Raw genomic sequence first — 26,484 nt, forward strand, 5'->3', positions numbered from 1 at the left:
CCAGCGGCGTATATGTACAGACGTGGTCAGGACGCCTGTCAATTTATGCATGACTACGTTGAAAAGTTAGAGGCTTATCACGTTTTTTGGGGGGTACTCTTTGTTTCAACTCGCAAGGCGTGCTGCCGCCGTTGCGTTTCGTCATGAACACACTGCGTTGACGTGGGAAACCTGAAATTTAATGAGGCAGCTTTCCTTATTCCCTAAGAATATGTAGGCTGTAGAAAACATGTACACGGCTAACTACGTCGAAAGCCCTTCTTATAAACGATAAAAATGCTCATTTGCGTCCTTCCGGGTGTTTTCTTTTTCATGTTCCACGTAGATAATGCTATATTAAGCAGCCTAGCATACTTCTTTGGGAACCTAGACCGGACATTTGTTCACGGAAGCCCTTTGCTCATTTCTAGCTACCGCTGAAGTTGCTGTTGTGCGATTGTATATACAGTTGATTATGTGCTTACTGGTATACATAATAACAAATTTGATAGCTTACCAGACTTGTGACTCGGGGCTGGCCGATTCACAAGCCTGTCCATGTCGGTAGCGATGCACTCTCCTAGCTCTTGTTATGCGTGTTGAACAGCATTGTACCTCCTGTGGGTCCGAGGTCTCAAATTGTGACACCATTTGAGTCAGCTGAAATACTTCTTTCTCACACCGCACAGCGCAGGCTGCGCGCGGTTCAGAGAAGCTCAGTCCTGTGTAAGGAGATGAATGTACGTCACTGAGTGCATGCCCCAGTGTCCCCTTCAAGGTGAAGGGTTTTGAAATAAAGACTTTGGACGGTACTGCGTTCAATGGTAGTGTTATCAGGACGACGTTAGCCACAACTTTTTCTATCGAATCTTTAACTAATACTATCGCTTGATGATTGAGGGTTATTGGAAATTCAACAAGCAAATATCTGCCAAACTTCTCACGCCAACGAATAAGGACTCAAAGGCTCACAAAATTCCCCCCACTTCTTGTGACAGCTTTTCCAACTTCCTAGGCACCGCGGATAAAATATTTCGAGCCTCCGTATATACTCATCCATTCCACCAGTGATGATAACGCCGTTTATTTCTTTGCCGTATCGCTTGAACTCGCCTATACTCGCTGTCTACTCTTATTTGTCCTGCCGAAACTTGAAGGACCTTGCTGCTATGTTCAATATTCGAAAGCAGTCTGCTAATAAAAGCCTGCACAAAGTCAGAGTCATGTAACTTGTTTCTTTGTGCTCAATTACCTGAAAGCGGCGAATTTGTGATCCGTGCGCTTATACCACTAATGAGATTCTATAAGGCCAAACTTCGTCAGCAGATATCCGATCTGCACAACCCGTTAATCACATTCGTGTACCTCAATAACAACTGCCCATAGCACTTTGGCTGCTGCAGCTGATGAGAAAAGCGTAACATCGAATCCTGCGCTGTAAGGCGGTTCGCGAAATTAGGTGGGCGACCCATCATTTACAACACATGGACCGTGGCGATCCATAATGTTCTACAAACGTATTCCTCGAGCATCGCAGTCTGTTTTTCCCCAGAGAATATGGCGAAATCCCTACATAATGTTGGTCTCCCGGATAAAGAAATGAAAAGAGTTCAACAAGCAAAACTTGATGGATTTAATAATATATTTCATTGGATATTAAAAACTCCTTCAACTCAATTCGAGCTTTAAATGTTACAGAGAAGCTCGAACAATATTACTGTTATCAAAATTATATATCATTCACACGCAATATATTTACAAACAGAGAAATAATGTACATAAGGGACAACATTTCCATCACAAACATTACAAGGACACTAAAAACAGGCTTACCAGAAGATTCACCTTTGAGTTCCCTCTTTCATAATTTAGTCATCTCTGATATTTTACAAGTATAAACAATTCCAGATGTTCATATACAGGCATTCGCAAACGATATAATCATAATAGTTAAATTCCGTTGTGGAAATGAGGCGGAAGTAAAATCGAATCACACACTAGGACTATGGGCAAAACAAAAGGAAATTACATTTAATTCATAGAAGTCATCATTTATTTTTACAGGTAAAAATATGCCAGCCATCCACCGCACATAATTCTAGGAGAAGATAAGATAAAACAAGTAGAAGAAATGAAAATATTAGGCGTACAGGAAAATGTATATGATCTAACAAAGAAGTTACGCTGAATAACCAGAGGAATTGGCGTGAGTAATGCTGATAGACTAAAGAAGATGTATAAGCAGGGAATAGAAAGAATGATAGTGTATGGAGTGCTATCAACTTCTCACTAATCAATTTATCACTTATCATAACGAGATGAAGAGTGTGAAAGAAAAAAATTCTAGAGCAACATAAAAACTCCCGATACAGCGTTCTGTTGCCCAAGACATGCTATATAAGAGTGTTTTTCCGAGCGTGAAAGAATCCCGCGAATACATGCAAGGTGCCTCGAGCGGCCAGTCGTGCGGCAATTTTGAGTGTATTCGCGGGCTGCTTTCACGCTCGAAAAAACACTTTTATGTAGCACGTATTGAGCAACAGAAAGCGTACCGGGAGTTTTTCATGTTGCTCTAGAATTTTCTCATTGACACTTTTCATGTAATTATGATAACTGAGAAGTTGAATAACCAATTAAGACTAATTATGTAATTAGGTGGAATGCAAAAAGATTACTTGAGCATCTCGAAGCGGCGGCAAACTAGTTTACCTTGGTTTGGTCCAGCTACGTGGCATTTACATATTTTTAAAGTTTGGCTCAAGTTACGTGAAACGCCCTGTATATACCTTGACAGTAAAAAAATGTAAGGATATTGTTACGTAGGAATATGTTATGTAACATATTGATACAAGGCAGAAACATTTAAACAACGCGCACAGGTTCGTGCGCCCCCTCAAGACGACAACGGCGTATTGAAGGAAAAGACAACGAAATAATGGCGCGTGTTTTCGCCGCACGCACTCGCATCGCAGGTGGCCGTTGTCGGCGCCTACAAGAAGAAGACGAGGTGAAGCGACGCTCGAGAGAGAAGAAGGCCTTCCTGATCTCCCGTTTAGAACGCGGCAGTGCTTTTTATTTACCCCAGGGCACAAGTTCGCCCACAATAAATAGTTGTGTCTGGATTCCCTTAACTGTCCGTTACAATATTTACAACGTAATACGCCGCACTTGGCCAAGAGGCAACAGCTCACGCTAGCCTCCAATCGTCGTCGTCGTCGTCTTCTCACTGCTCGCCTCTTCGTCATTGGAAGTACTATTCCGTAGCACTAACCCCGGCGTCAAAAGCGCCGTCCCGGAGCGACTAAAGGCCGGATACGGAAGCAGTGTAGTAGGCCTTGAGCCTACTGATGTGCACGACATCACTAGATGCCAGAGCAGATGACGAGGTTGAGCTCACAGGAGCAATTTCGTACGTCAAAGGCCTCACCTGGCGCAGCACGCAGTAAGGCCCTGTGTATTGCGAAAGGAAGTTTTCTGAAAGTCCCACGTGACAAGATGGCGACCACAGGAGCACGAGCGCACCAGGCGAAAACTGTACGTCACGGTGGCGGGCGTTGTACTGACGCTGCTGAGTGGTTTGCGAGTTCGTCAGTCGAGCACGGGCAAGCTGGCGTGCATGGTCGGCGAGGGCGATGGCGTCGCGCGCATACTCCCTTGTTGAGATCGCAGCAGGAGGAAGTGCCGTGTCAAGGGGCAAGGTCGGTTCGCGACCATAGAGTAGATAAAATGGAGAAAATCCGGCGGTATCGTGCCGGGAAAAATTATAAGCGAATGTGACGTAACGAAGGGCAATGTCCCAGTCGTGGTGATTCTTGGAACCGTACTTGGACAGCATATCGGTAAGAGTACGGTTTAATCGCTCTATCAAGCCATTGCTTTGAGGATGGTATGAGGTAGTCAGCTTGTGTTGAGTGGAGCAGGAACGCACAATGTCGGCGACAACTTTCGAGAGGAAGTTACGACCACGGTCAGTAAGCAGCTGTCGCGGGGCGCCATGAAGTATCACTTTGAATTCATAAAGACCGTCGGGTGTTACAAAAGCAGTCTTCTCGCGGTCGAGATTGTCCACGGCAATCTGCCAGTAGCCGGAGCGAATGTCAAAAGAGGAGAAGTAGCGAGCACCGTGGAGGCAGTCAAGGGCGTCATCAATCCGAGGTAGGGGAGACACGTCCTATTTGGTAACCCTGTTAAGGTGCCGATAATCCACGCAAGAACGCAAACGCGTCATGAGCCATCCTTCTTTTTTACCAGTACAACAGGTGACACCCATAGACTACATGACGGTTCTATACTGTTCTTGGCAAGCATTTTGCGAACTTCTGCATTATTAACTTGACGCTCAGCCGGTGACACTCGATACGGGCGGTGATGAATAGGAGGGGCATCGGTGGTACTAATGCGATGTTTAACAGCTGTAGTTTGGGCCAAAAGACGAGCGTTAAAGTCAAAAATATCGTGATAGGAAAACAGAACGCGATAGAGCTCACGAGCGTGCTCGGACGTCATGTCAGGCGCAATCATTTTCTTTAAGTCGGCGATGGTACAAGTTGCCGACTGAGATGGTGGAGGAGGATCGGCTGAATTGTCGTCTACTGCAATAGATGCTACTGAGTGACCCTCGAATGAGCAAAGCTGGGCCAGAGACATCCGGCGTGGCAGCACTTGAGTCGTCAAGCCAAAATTGACCACTGGCAGGCAGACGCAATTCGCCGTAATAGATAAAACGGTATGAGGTACTGTGATCCCGTGTGTAAGGAGGACGTCTTGCATAACAGCCGTGATGTAGTGACAGTCGGGCACTGGTGGGGATGACACTAAGTCAACTTAAGTCAGTGCTGAAGGTGGCAAGCGAACGAAGTCGACGGAACTGAGGCGACTGGGGAGTGGTTCAGCTGGATCCAGAACAGGCAGGTCAAGGCGGAGAGTACTGGCGGAACAGTCGATGAGAGCAGAATGTGCGGAGAGGAAGACTAAGCCGAGGATGATGTCGTGGGGACAGTGGGCGATGACTGTGAATAGCACGATTGTGGAGCGATCGGTGAAGGAGACACGCGCGGCACACATACTAATTACGGGGGCTCTTCCGCCATCGGCGACACGGACAACGGCGTCGTGGCGGGCGTGATTATTTTCTTCAGGTGGTTACGAAGGGCAGCGCTCGTTACCGACAAATGCGTTCGAGTTTCTAGAAGAGCAGATACAGAAACACCGTCGACTTGCACGTCAAGAAAGTTCAGGTGAGTGGGCAACGTCAGGAGAGGATTTGGCGGCGTAGGGAGCAATGCAGCGCCACCTCGAGGCGCTGCATCATCTAGTTCTTCGGCTGGGAGCGGCGTTCGAAGGGAGTCGGCGAAAAGGAGCGACGGGGATGGGGAGAGCGAGATTGTCGTCGTTGAGGCGAAGGTGAACGAGAATAGGGGCGGTTCGGCGCAGGAGAATCAGTGGCGGCATTATCGGAGCGTGCGGAATAGGGTCGAGAAGGGCCACCTGAGGGGCGAGAGTAGGCAGTATAAGCAGACCGGGTCGGGGAAGTTCAGCGACTGCGACAGTGCCAAGAAATATGCCCGATTCGACGGCAGTGAAAACAAATGGGCTTGTCGTCAGCAGTGCGCCATTCAGATGGGTTGCGAAACGTGGTGGGGTAAGAAGATGCGGGATGGGGCGAAATCGAAGAAGCCGGGTTGGTATCAGGGTGATGGGCCGAGCAGATGCATGGTGTGAAGACCCGCGTTTTCGAACTCCTGGCGGACAACTGCCTGGATCAGGGCCGCTATCTTGTACACGTTCGAAAAGCCGACGTTCGATTTTGCCTCACGCGATTGGACTAGATTGGCTTAGGCCGCGATATCGACGCAGTCTGGACAATCGCGGCAAGCGAAATCGAACGTCGGCTTTTCGAACGTGTACAAGATAGCGGCCCAGGGAAACCGTGACTGCAGGTGCGCTGGTGGGGCTGGAGTCGAATGCAGCCGGATAGGTGGCCTCAATCTCACGCCGGACGATCCTGGTAATATCGCCAGTGTTTTGGGACGAGGAGCGTCGGCACAGGAAGATGTCGCGGGGGCGTTGGGCAAACGGGCAAACTGCTGGTCGATACGTCGGCTTTTAGCGAGTTCCAGTCGGCGGCACTCATTTATAACTGCATCCACCGTCGCCACGTTGTGGAATACGAGCAAGTTGAAGGCGTCATCGGCAACGCCTTTGAGGATGGGGGATACCTTGTCTGACTCAGTCATGTGTGCGTCAACTTTACGGCACAGAGCCAAGACGTCCTGAATGCACGTGACATAGGGCTCTGTTGACGTCTGCACACGGCCGGAAAGCGCATTCTGCGCGGCAAGTTGGTGACCGTAGGGGTTGCCGAACAAGTCTCGGAGCCTTTGCTTAAGCGAATCCCAACTGGTGAGCTCATCTTCGTGCGTCCGAAACGAAACTCGAGGTGTGCCACCGAGGTAAAAGACTACTTAGCGAGCATGATAGTAGGGTCCCACCGATTATTGCGGCTGACGTGTTCATACAGGCTGATCCCGCCCTCGACATTTTCACCATATTTGCCCGAGAATACGCCAGGATCACGAGGAGCAGGGCGAGTGATGTAGGTCGTCGAAGTGGCAGCAGGTGTCGGAGGCGGCTGAGTCAAGTTGTCATCGCCGGGAGCCATGAAGGAAGGCTCGACGTACCGTCCACTGCGAAGCTCCATGACGAGGTACAGGGAACGTCCACCTCCACCAGATATGTTACGTAAGAAGACGCAGATGAAAAGCTATATACAAGTATATTTACAACGTAATACGCCGCACTTGGCCAAGAGGCAACAGCCCGCGCTAGCCTCCAATCGTCTTCGTCGTCTTCTCACTGCTCGCCTCTTCGTCATTGGAAGTACTATTCCGTAGCAATATTAAGACTAAGGTAACATGATACACCTGTCCCTACCTTTCGTCAAACTACATCATCGACTTGCGTCACAAGCACGTGCTGTGTACCTGTGAGTGAAAACATTGAGTTCTTTTTGGGAAAGGGTAAGAGAACACATACTAACACAATTTTCCTTCAGGCGTACTATTTCCGCGGCTTCAGTTATTTCTCTAGTTCTGTTTTCTTTGTTTTTTGCTACAATGTTTATTCCTGCAATGATTGCAGTGCAACCGCAATCTCAGCATTGCCATTTCTTGGGCGTGTTGGTAAACTGAAAGCATATTTAGCGCCAGCAAACAAGGACGGAAGGGAGACGACACCACGATGCGCTAACTGGTGGTGTCGTCTCCCTTCCGTCCTTGTTTGCTGGCGCTCAATATGCTTTCAACCGCGATCCTTGGAGTGAATTTTTTTATTTATTTATTTATCATACCCTCCAGGTACGGTTGTACATTGCAGAGGGGAGGGGCAAAGTAAATACAGAGGCAAATCACAAAATAAGGAAGGAAGGCAAACAACATGGCAAAAAGCACCGTATACAAAATAAGAATGGTAAATAGAAACTTGTAAGCGTGGCAAAAATACATGGCGTAACAAAAAACAGAAAGGAAAGAACATACGATATAAAAATACAAGCCATAATGTAAAATAATGGCATAAAAGCAGTTATTATACAGAACAAGCAAACGCAACATTAATTTATAACATGAAGCTTTGAAGTGTGCTTTTAAATTTATTGGTGTCAATTATGCTTGTAAGTAATGCGGGTAAGTTATTCCAATCTTTGCTCGTTTGGGGAAGAAATGAATATGAAAAGCCGACGGTGTTGCAGTGCGGAATGTTTACCTTTTGGCGGTGGTCTATGCGAGATGAAATGTATGGTTGTTGTGGTAGTAGATTTTATGGAAAAGACATATGCGGGATAGTTTTCTACGGGTTGATAACAGCGGGAGGTGAAGGAGAGCTTTCATGTTAGTGACACTCGCAGTTCTTTGGTAGTTGGTGAGAATGAAACGGGCTGATCGATTCTGTATTGCCTCTAGAGATTGTATGAGGGTGTCATGACCAGGGTCCCATACTGATGATGCGTACTCTAGTTGTGGACGCATGTACGTTGTGTACAATAAGAGTTTTAGCGATGATGGTGCTTGATAAAATTTCCTACGAAAGTATACCAGTGTACGAGTGGCCTTAGATGTTATGTGATCAATATGAGTTTTCCAGGATAGATTGCTGGCAATGTGAACCCCCAAGTATCGATATGACGTTACACATTCTAGTGGGATGTTATTTAGCGTATAGGTGGGCCAGATGACGTTAGTACGAGAAATCCTCATAGACTTACACTTTCTAATGTTTAATTCCATGCGCCACGTACGACACCACTCATTTATGTTATTGAGATCCTCCTGAATTAGTAGAATATCTGAAGAATTAGTTATTTTACGATACAAGACGCAGTCATCCGCAAATAGACAAATGTTCGAGGAAACGTGAGTGGGCAAGTCATTAATATAAATTAGGAATAATAAAGGACCGAGCACAGATCCTTGCGGGACGCCGGAGTCAACTGGGGCTAAAGGTGAGTTAGCGTCATTAGTGGTTACGAATTGAACACGTGATGTCAGAAACGCGCGAATCCAATTAATTACGGAGGGGTCTATGTTTAGAACGCCTAATTTATGAAGAAGCAATGCATGGTTCACTTTGTCAAACGCTTTAGAGAAGTCGAGAAATATACAGTCTGTTAAAAAACCAGAATCTAAATTGGCATGTAGGGCATTAGTGAAGAGGATAAGCTGAGTGTCACAGGAGAAGTTTTTACGGAATCCATGCCACATAACCGTGAAGAAGTTGCTATTTTCAAGAGAATTAACCAGATGCGTGTATATTATATGCTCCATAACTTTGCATGGTATAGATGTAAGTGAAATAGGTCTATAGTTCTGTGGATCATGGGTTGGTCCAGTTTTGTGAATGAGGATTACTTTGCCAATTTTCCAATCATACGGTAAGGTGCCAGAGTTGTAAGATTGTGAGTAAATGCATTCTAGTAGGATTGAACAGTATTCCGCTGGTGTTTTGTAAGAATATAGTGTTAATTTCATCTACCCCACATGATGCTTTAGGTTTTAATTTTTGTACTATGGCTTTGATACCAGTTGAGTCGAAAACGATGGGATCCATGAAATGGTAGTTAGTTGATCTTATTTCGGGCATCGGATCAGGGGTCTGAGGTGATGAGAATGACTGAGTGAAGGTATTGTTAAGCACAGTAGAACACAATAGGTCAGGTACTGGGTCCCCAGAAGTTGTTAGCAATGATATTCCAGTTTTATGGTTGTTTCCTCGTATGGCTTCCCAGAAGCGCTTTGGATTAGTCTTCAATAAGTTTGGAAGTGTACAATTAAGGAATGAAAATTTGGCTGACCTTAGGGCTTTAATATATGAAATTGCTGCGTGTTTATATGCTAGCCAATGTGTCTGTTTTGAGGAATGTTTCGCTGTACGGAATAAACGTTTTTTCCTGTTGGATAACCGATTCAGATATGTGCTGTACCATGGTGCTTTATTGTTAGCATAGACGGATCGAAGGGGTACGTGTTTGGTGATAAGCTCACTTATTTTATTTTTGAAAATAGACCAGTTAGATTCTACGGAGCGTTGCAGATGAAGTGGTAGGAAAGTGTCTAGAAATATGCATAGTTCTCTGTTGATGGCTTGATAGTTAGCTTTTTTATAATCTCGGAACTTTTTCCGCTGTCGGTATGTTTTTTGTTGCGTTGTTGTAAGTGTAAAATGCAAGATGTCATGATCGCTCAGTCCGGGCATGTGTGTCACCGCAGAATGCCTAGGTGGCCACTCATCGCTTTATGTTCGTTGTAGTTGTCCTCTTTTAATCTCTCATTTATGCTTCTACCTGCCTGTCCTACATATTTCTTTGCACAGGACAGCGGGACCGAATAAACAACACCCTCAACACAGTTTTTAAAAACAGGTTTTGGTTATATTTAATGCTGACGCAGCGGGCGTCGAACCATTAAAGATTCAGATTCTGAATCAATTCTTGGAATGTTTTAAACCACTCGGCTTAACTTTTGAATGACCTATTGAAAGATCCACCAGGTTTTGAGACTTGAAGCTTATGCTTTCGATAACTCACATTTGCTGGGTGTACGAGTCACGCGCCAGCAAGCCGCTTCTTCCATTCGAATCGGCTCATTCGAAACTCGTAAAAAGGCCTACGGCAACAACGTGTTTTACGAATGCCTTAAATAAATCATGCCTTGACTCGATGACAGATAGCTTTAGAAAGCAGATAGAGTGTCTTCAGATAGCGGGGTATCCGGAGGAGTTTGTAATATCTGTAGCAGCATCGGTTCTACAAAAGTTGAAAAGGAAACCGCAGGACAGCCAAGGCAGCATTAGAACGCAACAGAAAAGAAAAAAATGACTGTGATGCCCTACATGCGTCGGTTAGTGCATCGTAAGCGTTGTATTGTCGGCTTCTAAAAAACTTTCCACAATGTGTTCAGAAGTAAACAAAACTGCAAGGAAGCCAATGCTGTGCTCTACGAAAACCGGTTTCTAAAAAAAAAAAACTGTGTTTAAAGTGTTCTCTATTTGCTCCGGCGGCCCTGTGGAAAGAAATATGTAGGACAGACAGGTAGATGCATAAATGAGAGATTAAAAGAGCATAACTACAACGTACATAAAGTAGTTAGTGGCTACTTAGGCATCCACTACAAGGATTGCGGTCACACTCCAATCTTTCCAGGGACAAACATTGTAGCAAAAAACAAGCAAAAATGAACTAGAGAAATAATTGAAGCCCTGAAAATAGTACGCCTAAAGCAAACTGCGTTAGTATGCGTTCCTCTTACATTCTCCCAAAAAGAACTCGATTTTTTGACTCACAGATAACACAGCATGTGCTTGTGACGCAAGTCGATGATGTAGTTTGACTAGAGATAGGGATAACTATCATGTTAGTCTTAATTTCCTTAAATTTTTTGTTGTCAAGGTATATATGCCCACAATGTCAATAAATAAAGATCAGTTGTGTGTCAGCGTTGTGCTCGTCCTTTCTTCGTTTTGCGCTCCGTCAATTTTGCGCTGTCTCCCTTCTTACGCCGCACGAACCAACTATCCCGAGTTACAACCGTCATATATCCGCTGATATCAAGGATATTGAAGGGGGACGCCTCGTTACGAAGGATCAGAAATTAGACGTGCTAAAGCAATCGAAGCAAAGGTGTCATTCTTTGAAACTGAGATAATAGAGACGAAGGTGCGCTTGCAAAGACTTGAAGAGAGAGCTGAAGACCTACAAAATCGGAGCAGACTATGAAGCCTATTAGTATATGGCCTGCCGGAAACAAAGGGAGAAAGCAGCGAAAGCCTAGACGGGGTAATCAACGACAACATAATTAAGAACACTCTTATTCTGTAGCACGTGGGTATTGAGTTGATCTACCGTTTAGGAAGACATTCAGTGACTAAAACCAGACCAGTCATATTCAGGCTTCTCGACGCTAGACAGAAAATTCAGATATTATGAAAAGGCTACAAGCTTAAAGGCCCTAACTTGTCTAATGGAGAAGATTTTAGCCGCAAAATGCGGGAGACTAGAAAGAAACTTGAGATAATATCAAACCCAATTGGGATAAACACTAAAAGGTCGCCTTAGAATATGATAATATCATATGATGAGCTCCAAATTAATGATCGCGTCTTTGTTTGGTATCGCAAAAAAAATGAAAGGGTATCATATACCAGAAAAAGCATAGAAAGAAGTCGTCCATCGACCCGAAATCAAACAAACTTGAAATCCTAACACTGCTTAATATAAATGCATGAAGCATAGTAAACAAAGTGGAACTTTTACTAGAACACAATCCCGATATAGTAGCCGTCGCTGAAATCTAGATCCCCAAATATTTTTCATTCATGTAATAATCCTTATTCGCCCGCATCCCATAATGCCCTTAGGCATTAACCCTCGCATAAAAAAAAACCTGGCTCTCACCAGATATCTTCAGTCACGAAATATCTCCACCAGATTACTCTGTATATTCGTGAAGACAGGCTGTCTCGTGGTGGTGGCGTGGCCCTGCTTGATAAGAAAGATATTCCCTTCGTTCCACTCCTTGAAGTCTCCAACACAGAGGCTGTATTTTGTAAAATCTTTTACAACGCCACCAGCATATTTGCTGGTCGCGTTTATCGAAGCCTTACTAGTGGATCCGAAGGCGTGCTTGCCCTGCTCACGCAGTGCCACGTTCGCACTGGCAGAATGATCCTTACGGGTACTTCAAACTACTAGACCTGAACTGGAGTAGCGTGCACTACACTTCATCCACGTCCGCTGCACTTACTGATCTAACGCTACATTTCAACCTCGGCCAGGTAGTCGACCAGTCAACCCATTCACAAGGCTTTGCTAATAGCATACTGAATCTCATACTCATGAGCGACCATTTCGCACTTCACGAGATTGAGATGAATATTGTCAATGGTATATCGGACCATGACATACCTAAACGTAAGCTCTCTTTAGAAGGCAACGCAATGAAACTGAACCTGCAGCGCGCTGTCCTTGATTTTTGCGAAGTAAATCATAACAGTACTCTGACTCACGTAGCGCACGAGTTTGAAGTTTTTCTCCAAGCTGCTTCGAAAACGTGTCGTGACGCCAACACTTTGGGGAATCACTTTAGGCCAATCATACTACACTGCACAACAAACTTTATTCCAATGAAGCGTTGCAAACGACGAAAGAGAAAGCCATGGATCTCGCGCGAGGTCTTTCAAGCGAAACGTAAAGTAAAAATACTTAGACTTACCATTAGAAAAAAAAAGGTCCGAATCAATCTCTAAAAGACAAGCTGACCTCGACTCTCGCTCATTTCAGAGGAAAGTTAGAGCACGCAAAGCATCACTACTTCGGCACGGCATTCCCTGACTTCATTACCAACAATCCCCACAGGCTTTCGAGATACTTGCGCCCCCATTCAGGTGTGTCACCTGCATGCTATATAGAAGAAAAAATGACTCGAGCGAAGAAATTCAACAACTTTCTTCTTTTTCAGTTTTCCCTGCAGATAATGACTTACGTACCTCCTTTTCTTGTCCTCCTAAAACCATTGATTTATTAAATATAACCAATGCCGGCGTTCTTGATCTATAGCTTAATCTCGATATAAAAGGCAAATGAGACAGATATTATCCCGAATGAGTTTTTAAAAGCGTATGCAGAATGGTGTGGTCAATACCTTTCCATTATATACCACAAATCAATCGCGTCTGCATTGTGAGTGGCGCTCTGTCCCGTTGTTCTCTCTTGTGTGCTGTGTGTGTTTTTTGGCGCCTTAAAAGTTTAGTATAATAGTCACATTACTGTATGGATTAAAAACTTCTTATCGCATCGAACACAGTATGTTATTGCTGATAGCACTACTTCTGTGTCTGTAACTGTCTCCTCCAGAGTTCCTCAAGGGTCAGTGTTGGGCCCATTGCTATTTTTAATCTTTATTAACCCCAAAACTGGTAACATTGATTGTGACATTTAGCTCTCCGCGGATGACTGTATTATTCATAAAGGAATTGTGAGTTACGCAGACTGCCACCAGTGTCAGCGGCGACAACACACAAGGGAGCAGCACATCGAGCCTTCTCGTAGCCGCTCGCCATGACCTCTTGTAGGAGGAGTGATTCCCGTCACACACGCTGGTACCGTGGACTGACCTCAGCATCTGATGCCATGGACGAGCGTCGCCCTCCCCACTTCACGCCACCCTACACCCTCCCCTCGGAAGCACAGATGAGATCGCCCATGAGGCTGCATAAGCCGTGGTGGCAACTCAGCGCATGCGCAAGCCGTCTCTCCTCCGCTCCTCCTCCACTTTCCTCTTCACGAGCCCTTCTTTCACCTAACGCTGCGCTCTGCGTTCGCTCGGTTACGAGGTACAACGCCGCCGACGGTCAACTCAGGAACGGGCGCCTAAGAGCTGCGCTTTAAAAGAAAGTGACCACGTTGAGGATGGGATCCTCTGCCCCACAGCTACTGCTACCGCTTTGTAGTCTGTAGCGAAACGCGCTAACCACTGCACCACTGTTGCATTGCGGCCCCTTTACAGCAGGCGACAGTGCTGAATTTCTTCGAGGCTGTGCACGTGGTTGGGCTCTGCCTGGTGGGCGATTCACTAGATGGAGCATGATAGGAGTGGCGCCAATGTCGGCTCTGTGGAGTCTTCACCGTCCGACGTTGAGTTGCTCGCGTCTACATTATGAGGCGACACAACGAACCATGGCCGGAAGCGCCAGTTCACTGCCGGTCAAGTGCGAGAACATTGCAACTCAGCGAGCTGCTGCAGCGAATGAACGTTCACCACCCAAGTCCCCGACAACGCCAAAGGCAGAGCGAGCTGCAGCGGCTGCAGCGGCTGCAGCGAGCCCCCCCCCCCCCCCCCCATGTCCCCGACATTGCGCTGAAAGATGGTGTCATCACAGAAAGAACACTCAACACAATGTGATTGGAACACTACTTTAATTAGATCTGCGAAAGAACCATAGCTGAGATATCGTGGTGTGACCGGTTTGTCGTCTTGAGCTGTTGCGACCCCATATGCCGCAACATTACTCTCGGAAACATAACGCAGCAGCACTAAACTCAGCAACATTTCGCAGCGACACTAAACTCAGCGACATAACTCAGTGACAAGTAATTCTCTCGCATTTGCACATCGTATGAATTGCGTAGGCGCCCCAATAGCTTTTCTTTCTTTCTTGAAATCTTGTTTGCAGCACACCTTCTATTCTGTTTATTCTATTCTATGTCGATTCTGAATACGTTGCCATGTTAGCACTTCTAGGGTGCGATCTTGTACGCGTTCCAAAATAGAACGGAGGCGGTTCGTTCTTTACATCACGAAATAGGCGGTATGTTCCGTTCCGTTCGTCCGATAGCAGACGACACGGAATGATTGACAGCAGATATCACGTCACAATTGACGTCATGGCGTTCGGCACGGTTCAAATTGACGAATCGTATTTGGCTCGGTGGAACGAACCGCCTCCGTTCTATTTTGGAACGCGTACAAGATCGCACCCCTAGTGTTCCAATGCCGCCTGAAGCTGGAGCCAAAAAAAGCCTTTCTGTGCATCGCCCGGGCTATCCAAGGGCAACTGGACGTAGGTGCGTGACTTGACGTAATACTCGACCACGTCGCCCATCTCAGACTCGTCTACGTCGTTTTTCTTTATCAACACAATACCGTAATGGCGATCGCTTTCGGAGAGGCGGTGGTGTGCCAGACTCAGCTCGAACATGCACCACCGGCTGCGACAGAACTCGCGGCTCAACACAAAAACCGATGTGCGACTCAGCGCTATGGCGCGGCAGATGTTTTCAACAATCGGGAGGCCCGGAATGAAGTCTCGCTCGGCCACGCAGAGCCGGAAATGCATGGGAGGTGACTCTAGCCGCGGAATAAGCACGTCCCGAACCAAGTCGGCGTCCGAGGTGTGGTAGGACAAGAAACCATCCCAGATGAAGCGGTCAGAGTGTCTTTGCCTTCGATATCCTTTGATGGATACCTTGAGGTACAGCAGGCCGTACATACAGTACCAGCGGTTCCGGTAAAGAACGTAGGCCAGCATGGTCATGCTCATGAAGGAAAGGATCACAGGGACACCGTAGGTCCTATAGTGGTCAAGCGGGCTGCATTTGTCTTCTGGCCAGGTCACGTATCGGACGTCCTTCCCGTATTGCTCCAGGGGTTGCGCACATAAAAAACAGTTGTTGCACATGTCTGGGTGCATTTGCAAAACAGAACGAAGGTTTTTCAGCTGGCAGCTGGAGCAGTCCCAGGGATTGTAACTGACGTTCACATGGTCGATGTGATACAAGTCACGCCGCATGTCGTCGTCTATCCGGGAGAGCACGTTGTCCGCCAAGTTCAGGTCTTTCAATTTACGCATGTGAATAAAGAGTGGCGGCCTCCACAGTCGTAACTGGTTCCCTGCGAGGTTAAGCTCCTGTATAGCGAAATTGTTCATGGAATCAAACTGCACTTCATCGATCTCGTTCTGGGCGACTGCTAGTGTGCGGAGAGAGATGAGATTAGATAATACGTGTGAGCCTTGCAAATAGGTAATACCGTTATTGTTCATATTCAGATAGACTAGGCGTTTAAGACCCTTTAGGTTTTCTCCGTGAAGCCACTTAATATCGTTTCGAGAGATTGACAGAACTTCTAGTTGTTCCAAGCACTCGAACGGTGACCCATGGATATTTGTCAGGCGGCACCTGTCCAAGAAGACTTCCTTCAGCATCGGGAATCCGCAGAAGGCGCGATTTGGTAACGTGGTAAGGTTGGTGCCACTAATTATTAGCCGTAGCGCAGTGCTATTCCACGGGCACTTTCCAGGACAAAACCCGAAGGTGGCGTTACGAGGCACGTCCGTGTCGCTCATGTCGAGTGTGTCAAGCTGCTTCAACAGAAAGATCGCTTCTGGAATGCCTGAAAGCATTGTGCTGACGAATGAAATATTTTTCAGATCTCTGCTCAGGTCGAAAGCAAACGGATGAACTTCTTTAATAGGCGCCTGGAAGAACTCCAGGCTCTCAAGGCCCTTGACGCGTGGTATCTCGTTAAAACCGATGCGCTCAAAGTTACACTTGTGGAAGACAACACGCTTGATGGGTGTGAGGGCTACAATCCTGAACAGTGCAATGGGGATCATCTTGACCGTGTCAGTGAACGTAACGTTCGCCGCCTCCGTCATAGTAAAGCGGAGATTCCAGTATTTGACGAACGCCGGTATGTCAGGTTTTGAACTGAAATTGTGGTGGTAGCGGTCGACAAAGCCGTAGATGTCAAAGCTGCAGCTTCCGTCTGCCAGCCTACCAATGGGCACAGCGGCAGCTAATGGCGGGCCTCTGTTGAATGTGGTGCTGAAAGTCATCTGTCGAATGTAGATTAGCATAGAGTAGACGCTGAATGGTCCGAAGTGCCTATGCTCGGCCGTCAAGAAGTGGTCGTAATTCTTGGCCAACGCCTGCGGGAAGTCATCCCACTTCTTAAGCTTGACTGCGCGCAGCGATAAGCACGCAGGACCGTCCTCTGGAGTCATATTGACTACGGGCTTGTCCGACACGAGAAGCTGTTCCATCGTCAGTACCTCGGGATCTGCGGGGATGAACTCTTGCAGGGGCGGTGACACAACGAGGATGTTGCAAAGAGCGTTAAGGTGCCCGTCTTCAATGGTCACCTTGCAGTGCCGGAATCGCGTCAGCAGTGTGCTTTGTCCCGTGATTTCGTGGCACCCATGGCGCAAGACATGGCAATCGACGCTTGTTGCAATCCACAGAAGCACTACGGCGATTCTTGTACCCATCGGTACCTGCAACCAGATAGTTGGGAAATAATCAGCCACATTATTGTGCAATGATGTCGCACCATAAAATGGATACCACCTCATCATCTGCCAATTAACGCGAGGCTTACAGAACAAAAATACTTGCTGCGCAACTCGTACGAACATTGCTTTCCCAATTTCTATTTCCATTTGCAGTCCCATAATCCAAAAAAAAGAATGTGATGCGTTTATAATTGCGAAACGTAAACAGCACAGAAAGGCAATGAACGAGGAACGTAAATTTTTCGTCGCGCTATTTGGCCTATACTCACAGTCAGATAATTATCCTCCTTCCTCGCTGTTTTTGACTAATAGGGAGTTTTATATTTTGCGTACGCAAAGTTAGTGGACGCAAAGCGCCAGGCTTACAAAACAACCTCAAAGGAGCACAACAGAACGCAAGTCGGGCCTGGCGCTTTCCAGAATAAAAAGTCTTTCCGTACCCAGACCCATTTGCGAGATCTAAAGCTCCTCATAATGAATGCGTCCTTCGTTGTTTTGCGTACGTTGCAAAAGTTAGGCGACGGCAGCGCTTGTGTTAGGCATACGCGTATCACTCTTTTGTATAGGAGACATCAGTGTTAAAGCGAAGCTTTCTTTGTCTGCTCCGTCCCCCACCTACACGGGTTCGGTGTGGCTGCTGCTGGATAGGACGGTATGGTCGCCGGAAGTGCTTGTGGATGATGATTATGAGAATAATAATAATAATAATAATAATAATAATAATAATAATAATAATAATAATAATAATATTAATAATAATAATAATAATAATAATAATAATAATAATAATTTATTGCTTGGATACAATGAAAAAGGACTAGAATCAGCTAAAGTAGATGCTTGGACGAGTTCATGCTACATACATGGAATTTAAAACAGCGCAAAAGACGGAACAACAGTAAAAGAAGCGCCGTGTCTAATTGCTTCCTTTACTGGTGTTCCGTCTTTCGCGCTATTTTAAATTCCAAGAAACAGGCCTGTCAAAGTCGCATTGGGTTTGGTGACAGTGTCTGTCAGGCAGCAACAAAGGTAGGGCAATGATTTCAAACGATAATGTAAAATACTAACAAATAAGAAAGCAAACTGGCAAAGAATAGCTGCTATACTAATATACATTTGATGGTTATAATTTGAAGGTTATATGTACGTCGAATGCAAACTTCAGCAAACAGGACTATATTAGACCTGTGTGCTGCCCGTCCGAATAATGCCAGTAAGTGCACGTCTGGTGCTGCGTAAATAAAAAAACGAATTCCTGCGTAACACTTGTATACATAGCAGTGTAATGTAAGCGCATACGTATCTATAAAGCACTGATACCACAATGGAATAGCGCATTGTGCTCCACGGCTTCGCTGATTTGCTTGATTTCGTTAATAAATGTTTTTTCACTCTCTCTCTATCTCTCTGATTTTGCCATTAGGTGTTTGCCGCTGGACGTGTGTCAAGTCTTAGCCAATCCCTTAGAATGGCTGTGTCATTCGGGCACAAGAGGTACAAACATAGCCGTTCGTTTTCAGGGTTTTTATTTAATAAAGGGGTAAACTTCGGGTGTTACTCTTAAAGTGAAAGGCCTGGAAGATGCCTGGCTTCCAAAAGTTAAGGATTAGAAATTTTGGCAAATTATATCACAAGCAATTGTCTCTTTTTCGGCCACAAACCCATTTAAAGAAGCGAAATCACTTACAGGAACTTGCAATGAAAAAGAGAGAGCTGCTCGCTAGTCATATGAACGAAATTCTTGTTTGGCAGGCGTTATTTACACTCTTTAGAGAAACAACTAAAAGAAAAATCATGAATCATACCACTCCGTGAAGGTGGTTGCCCAGCGAAGCTGTTTAGCACACGACACGGAGGTGGCCCACAATTTTGAGCAAAAGTACGAACTCATTTATTGTCTTGATGGGGGGTTAGCGTCACGAAAGGTACGCACACTCGTTCATTGTCTTGGTCGGTGGTCCTTATTTCCCTCGCAACTGCAATCACATTCTTTGATAATGTCAAATCGATGCACGTACGCCGCTGGGTGGTCCGGATCGGTGTGGCATTGCAAGGGATATGTCTGCAACACGGAACGCGTAAACCACTCCCCTTTCGGTACCGACACATCCACATTGAAATCACCGACAACAAGAGGGGTAGTGCCACCGCAGCTAATTCACGCAAAGTGAGTCGCTTAATGTCAACAAAAGTTCCTTCAATGTGTTTCCATTGGATGTACCGGTCAATATCTCTCTCCGATACCGTCAGGCAATAATTTCGCAAGTTGACGTTATCAAATATCTAGGTGTAATATGCGACGAAGAACTCAGCTGGCGAAATCACATTGATCATGATAAATCTATGGCGGCACGCGGTGCTGCCATGATAAGCAAACATGGCCGACATCACTCTGGGCTACGCAGGGAAACTCTAATAAAGGTTTATCGCATGTACGTTTGATGGACACTCGAATTTGGGTGCGTGCTATTCTCTTGTAGACAGCATACAAAATTAACCCCCTGGTTCTTCTAGAGCGGGAGGCTCTCCGGAATCGTCTTGGTTTACCAAAATTTATTGCTAACGATGTTTTATATAAAGAAGCACGACTGCCTACTCTTCCCTGCTGATTCTGCATTCTAACAGTAAAGTCGTATTTAAACATCTGTGAATCTTCTTTGAGACGATCACAATTTGTATTTATATGTGAAATGAGAGCATTTTTCGATTAGCATTGGTCCCGCTTACATACCCCTCAAGTTTTTTCGTACAAGCTGAGCTAAATCCACTAAACGTTAACATACGCGAGATAATTTGTCTAGACAAGCACTCGCCTAATGTAAAGATTGAATTTGATTATATATTTCCATCACATTCGAAGCTCCTGCCCATACATATTTAAATGGCATGCTACAATATCATTTAACGCAATTTGGAACAGATCATGTGATCGCGACTGATGCGTCAATGAGTGAGGCAAAAGCGGGTGTGGGCTTTTTCTCCGAGTTCCTATCCTGGTCATATGCATTACGCCTACCCGATTTGACACCCATATTTCTGACTTAACTATCAGCCGTTATCCTAGCTCTTCGAAAACTTCCTCCAAATTCTTCAAAAGCGGTTATAGTATATGCACATTACTCACGTCATCTTCAGACACCTAATATAGCCAATACATTTGTATCATTAATCCCCTCAAACTTAAGCCTGGTGCGGTTGGTATGGGTTCCAGGCCATCGTGGTATAGCCTTCAATGAAATGGCAGACACGCTTGCAAGGATGTGTCTTTATGGACAAGCTATGTCCGCTATGGCTACTTCGTCTCATGTCACTGCGGCTACGTTTAGAAAACTCTTTTCCAAGGCTCTAAAAAACTGAACATCCAAACGTAAGAATTTAACCATTTGTCGTTTTCATGGGACAATAAATGGTATGGTATGCTATGAAGAGCTTTATTTAGGTCCTATGGGATCAGTCTGGCATTTTCGCACACGTAAATTAGAAATCTCCACTACAGAACTACGATGCCGCATCCCACTATTAAATTTTTACTACACAGGTCTGGCCTGGCACCATCTATTCTATTCGAACCGTCTACACACCGGCACCGTCTACACACCGGCACCGTCTACACAATTTGTTTGTATTGATGATTGCTATTCAAACCACCTGCCGGTCACTTCAGGCGTCCCACAGGGAAGCGTCCTCGGACCTCTCCTCTTTTTGATATATATCAATGACATTACTAACGTTATAACTACCCCTGTTCAAATTAGATTATTTGCAGATGACTGCGTTTTATTTCACCAAATTACTTGCCAAGATGATCAAGTTTTACTAAACTCCAATCTTCAGAACATACATACATGGTGTAATAAATGGGACATGAAGCTAAATTTAGAGAAAACAGTATACATGACGATAACTAACAAAAAGGCTTCCTTCTCATTTCCTTACAATATTTCATCTCACCTTCTGACCGAAGTCAGCGAGTACAAGTATCTAGGAGTTACAATAACGAAAAACCTTAGCTGGAATAAACATGTATCCAACGTATGCTCCTCAGCCTTTCGTAAACTCTGCTTTCTTAGACATAAACTAAAACTTGCCCCACCTGAACTTAAAAAATTAACCTACTTTTCAATAATAAGGCCATCACTAGAATATGCGTGCACCGTCTGGGATCCCTACACTAAACGTAACATCGAGGCCCTTGAAATGATTCAACGCAAAGCCATACGTTTTATTTTTTCAAAGTATCGTGTAACTGACTCACCAACGACCCTCATGCGAACTCACGGTATTGAAACATTACAGCTGCGCCGGAAAATTCAAAGACTGAAACTACTGTTCTTACTAAAAAACCATAAACTGTCTATGAATGCAGACCCCTTCCTTAAACCTAACACTACGCGCCTAACACGAAATCATCATGCACAATCATTAACCCCTTACAGTGCTAGGATTAACGCCTTTAAATACTCATTTTTTCCACGCACCATTGAGGAGTGGAACAGGTGTCGCGCAGATCTTTTAACCAGAGCTGATTCTTTTGACTCAATGTTTTCTTCACAGCATTTAATTTGAGAGCCATTTATTTCTACGTTTACTTTTTGTATTTTGCATCTGAGCCTTGTATTTATTGCTGTATTTTGTGTCACAACTTGTATTTAACATTTTTCAATTTTGCTAATCCTGTTCTTTTGCATATATTATGTATTCGCCCCTCCTGCTTGGGCCTACTGTAGGCCTGCAGTATGTTCTAAATAAAAATAAAAAAAAATAAATAAAATTCTGTGTCCAACCTGCCAGGAACTCGAAAACATTCATCACTTTCTAATAGCATGCCGTCGATTTAGAAATCGGAGGAATAAATTAGAATTTTCATTCCGAAAATTGGGTATTTCTTTAACTACTCAAAACATCCTCTCCTTCGGGGCTTCCTCATGGGGCTTTAGCCAAAGAAACATCTGCGCGACCATTTGCGACTATCTCGGCGACACAAGAAGGCTACCATGTTAATTCTAGAAATCAATAATTGGATAGATCATTCAATTGCTGATTGTGTGTTCGAAACCATTCTAATACCGCCCAAGAAGAGCACAAAATGTGCTGTTTATATATAATCACCAATGTATTTTTTGTTTCTGTATCTGCCACGTAAATCTATTTCTTAACTAACATGAACACCCTGATTTCCTTTTCCGTTTAGCTGTTCGTCTCTCCCCTTCCCTTTAACCTCTAACGGCCAGCTTCTTCGCCAATCCCTCCGTAGTGGGCAAGCGCCACAAGTGAGGAGCAAGTACGTAGCCATGACCCTTACGGCATTTTTTGCTTGCTTACGGGGGTATAAGCCATTGATGTTGACAGTTTTCGACACGCTGTTCTTTGTGTTGTATGCGTGATTAGAAAGAATTTAAGCAGTGTTCGCTTCACTTTGCTGAGTGCTTGTAGCCTTACGGGGCTATGTGGCATTGCATTTGTTGCTTGGTTACGGGAGCACGAGTGCTTGCGGGGGTATGACCCATTGATGACGATAGTTTTTGTTCACGGAGAACAAAAATTCACGCAACCCTAGCCATATACAGCTTTGGTGCAGAAAACAGTGACTTGCTTGGCCACGCATAGTGCACTTCGTTCTCTGCACTTAAATTACAAGGTCATAAGAAAACCTGAATTGTAGTGCACCCAGGTACGGTTCCAAGGAGAAGTGCTATTCCTTATCTTACTGTAGCCCCTTTTGAGACGAGCAGTAGTTGAAAAAGAAGTGTCGTTTTAAGCCAACGTCTAGGCAAGGGGCGTAGGCTTAGTCATGGCGGCAACTGCTTTGCTTAGCAGCGTTTTTAGGTACTAGAGCGCTCAATATGAGTTGCAACACGAGAATCCGTTTCTTTTTCTTTTTATTTGTGTGTGTGTGCGTGTGTGTAGGCGTTGCCTTACTGCCATCCAGTGTCCGTATGGCAGCATGGCAGCGCATGCACAAAAATATAGTGGAACAGCGTTACGATGACTGGCGTCGCACTGTTTACAAGAAAAATAGCACTTGTCACTTCTGTTACTGAAAGAACTGACTGATGTGTGGCCCTGTTGCAACTCACATTGAGCGTGACAGTACTCGTCGCTCACTCACTCCCCCCCTTCCTCCGCCTTCAATGGAGGAGCACGCAAGGGATAATAAGCCGGTGAACGTTGTGGTAAGTTGATGTCAAAGTACATAAAAAAACGGGTTAAAATAAAGCTTAGAAGAAGGCAAACGGGCGGAAATGAAACGGGAAAGGGGCAAAGGGAAGTTTGCAATATGACAGAAATGGGTTACAGTGGGAGTACCAGTGTTGGGTTACTTCAAGGAATATATAGGTAGGAACCGGGAACAGAAAGGAATTGATGTGCAAAGGTAGGTGCGTCCAGTACAGTGGGGATCGTCTTGTGGGATAACCAGAAGCTAGTGATATAAACTCTCTGCAGTTGGCAGAAAAAGCAAAACGAAAAGAAAAGTGGGTGGCGTTCATGAAGAGAACCTGGTTAAAGAAACTGAGTTCTCGCAATCTGTGTTCGATTAAGAATACAAATGAAAAATGTAAGCACATAACATGCTTACACATGCAATCAAGTTTAAACAAAAAGAAAAAAAAGTTTAAAGACTTACTATACACTATAGAAGACAAAAAAGGAGTATTAGGTGAAAGATAAATCAATAAACATGGCTAAACTAGGTATGATAGCAAATTAATAGAGGATGGCATGTGGCAAAGCACAAAGCAATATACATGTAAACAAAAGGGAAAACTCGGTGTTGGGGTAACCAGATGTAAAACCGCAAAAATATAATAATAATAATAGTAATAGTAATAATAATAATAATAACAATAATAAAAGCTACTGGTCCTATGTGCGTCATTAGTATAGCGAGTGGATTTGAGAGCTCCATTCGAAACATTTATGCCTGTTGGTGGGAGTGTATTGGCTGGAGTGTATTAAACTTGTGGATAAGCTACAACTCTCTGTTTTCTTTTTACGGGAGACCGAAAGTGTGATTGAAAAATGCAAAGTTTAATTTCGTCGAAATTGTGATCTGACAGGTGAAAATGCTGTACCACTGCTTTGGACAGTTTCTTGGCCGTGTCCATTTAGACTAGCATCTATTGGTTTTCCTGTTTCGCCGATGTATTGTTTGTGACACAGTGAACACTCCAGCTTGTAGATAACATTTTAACCAGTACAGGTATAACTGGATTTGATTTCGTGCAGAAAATTGCCGGCAGTGTTCTTAACTTTTATGTAATTTTAAAGATTTTTGCAGGTCTTACACCTGGGACGAGCACAGGCTGCTATGTTGACGGCACACTAACATGTTGCGTGCACTGGCATATCTTTAACGCTGCGATGGTGGCGGTATGGGGTACGCATTGCATCCAGCTAGGACCGCTTTCCTACAGCGCGCTCGTTGCTTGATAAGATTTATTTATTTATTTATTTATTTATTTATTTATTTATTTATTTATTTATTTATTTATTTATTTATTTATTTCAAGGTACCTTACAGGCCCCAAGGGGAGCATTGAGTAAGGGGGACGTCGTTGAACAAATGACAAGAGAAAACCGATACATGAGAGCTAAAAATGTCAGAGCTAGAAATTCTTATAATAATAACGTGCTTGGAAAACAGTGTTACAAATAAAAACTCTTGGATAGTATTTCCGCACAACACTGTTTATGCTTCTTAGGAGTGAGTCGGGATATATTATTAGGAATGCTAGTGGCTGGTCAGTCTGTGTCGTACTCTTTTTTCTAGCTAATACTGAACTCCTCTGTAATTTAAATGTGTTCCTGTAGGCCTGGTTTAAGCTGTTATGCGAGTAACTTTTGTCATTTAGGGTTGTCCTTGGATTATTTAAATGGTGAACATAATTGTCGTCACTACAGATTTTTCTTATCCCTTGTTTTCCTGTCCGACAGATTCCTCGCTTACAATGTCGCCCCGGGTGATGTCTAGTATAATCGAAATATCTCTGTCTACCGTAGGCTTCCTGTAAAGCGTCATATTAGTTTTCACCTTACAATATAAAGTGTTTTGTCGAGAGAAAGTTTGTTTGACTAGCAGACTGATGCAGGACAAACTTCATACAAGGGTGAAAGTACAGTGCTCCTTGTTCAACTAGTGCTTGTCCCTCCAAGCCTCCACCTTCCTGTGAACTGGCGTCTTGTTTAGTCCTTGTTGAGTGCATCATTTGAATTGAAGATTCGTGTGACCTCTCTACAACTGTCGCGCCTCTGGACATACGTATTTCTTTGGTGCCAAAACATCCTCCCAGAGCCCGAGTTACCACTTGCAATTTAAAGCAGCTTCAACGCTGGGTTCGCTAGTCTGGGAAAGCGGGTAGTGGCGTTCTTCCAGTAGGCCAGCATGTAAATTCTCCTTTGGGTGCTTCGATCTTGCAGATTTTGCTCAAACTCACCCTTTAGAGAACCAACATCTGCATTGACATAACACTACTGAGGCACAGAGCCAATGAATGATTGAATAAGCTGGCTTCCTCGACAGGAATCCAAAAGTTGCCGTACAGTAGCTGCCATCCTTATCATTGACATTTTGCTGTAATATCCCAGATCTCTTCTGCTCATTTTCCCACCGAAATTCCTCGCAATAAATCTCTCGCAACATGATATTTCTTGACCCCTGGCTCAGGCGGACAGAGTTTATTACATTGCTTTTATAATACATGCATTGTTTTTGCCCTTCTGAAAAGCCGGGTATTCTCGGAGAAATCGCGTTTAACCCGATTTTCATAAGGCTTGTTCAGGGTGCAAAAATGGGCAATTTTCTGTTTTATCCGATAACGAAGGCCCATAGGTATGCAGCGAGTTTGGTTAATGCGTACCATGCATAGCAGAAACAAGGTGCGCGCCACGCGAATGCGACTAAACCTGATACCGCCATGTGTTATCCGCGATCAGTGACTGCAGGAGCCAGCCACGAATTTGGACACAGGAGGCTCGGAACCATGATCAATTGAAGTAAGAGTTCCCCACTTTCTCCCACTGATTCTCATAAATCTCAGACGAAAAAAGGAAACAGAAAAGAGCAGAGAACACCACGAGCAGGATGCGTTGCCTTCTGCTGCGGAGTCATCCTTACTAGGATCGCCATAGTATCAGTAAAAGTTCTTCAATGGAATTGCCACTCTA

The 26,484-nt window shown here is 44.7% G+C and overlaps 1 protein-coding gene across 1 annotated transcript; it reads right to left on the reverse strand.

Annotated features, from left to right (window-relative positions):
• Nucleotides 1-14,432: 14,432 nt before the first annotated feature.
• On the reverse strand, nucleotides 14,433-17,960 carry LOC126532257 (toll-like receptor 2). The gene has a single exon (XM_050179918.3). It carries the CDS (start codon nucleotides 17,476-17,478, stop codon nucleotides 15,007-15,009), a length of 2,472 nt encoding a protein of 823 aa, XP_050035875.3. The 5' UTR covers nucleotides 17,479-17,960; the 3' UTR covers nucleotides 14,433-15,006.
• Between the last annotated feature and the right edge of the window lie 8,524 nt (nucleotides 17,961-26,484).

The sequence above is a fragment of the Dermacentor andersoni genome, chromosome 5 (genome assembly GCF_023375885.2).
Source record: "Dermacentor andersoni chromosome 5, qqDerAnde1_hic_scaffold, whole genome shotgun sequence".
NCBI lineage: Eukaryota > Metazoa > Arthropoda > Arachnida > Ixodida > Ixodidae > Dermacentor > Dermacentor andersoni.

Bases quoted from the DNA above. Each gene is read 5' to 3' on its own strand.
- LOC126532257 (XM_050179918.3), bottom strand. From the start codon at position 17,478: ATGGGACTGCAAATGGAAATAGAAATTGGGAAAGCAATGTTCGTACGA.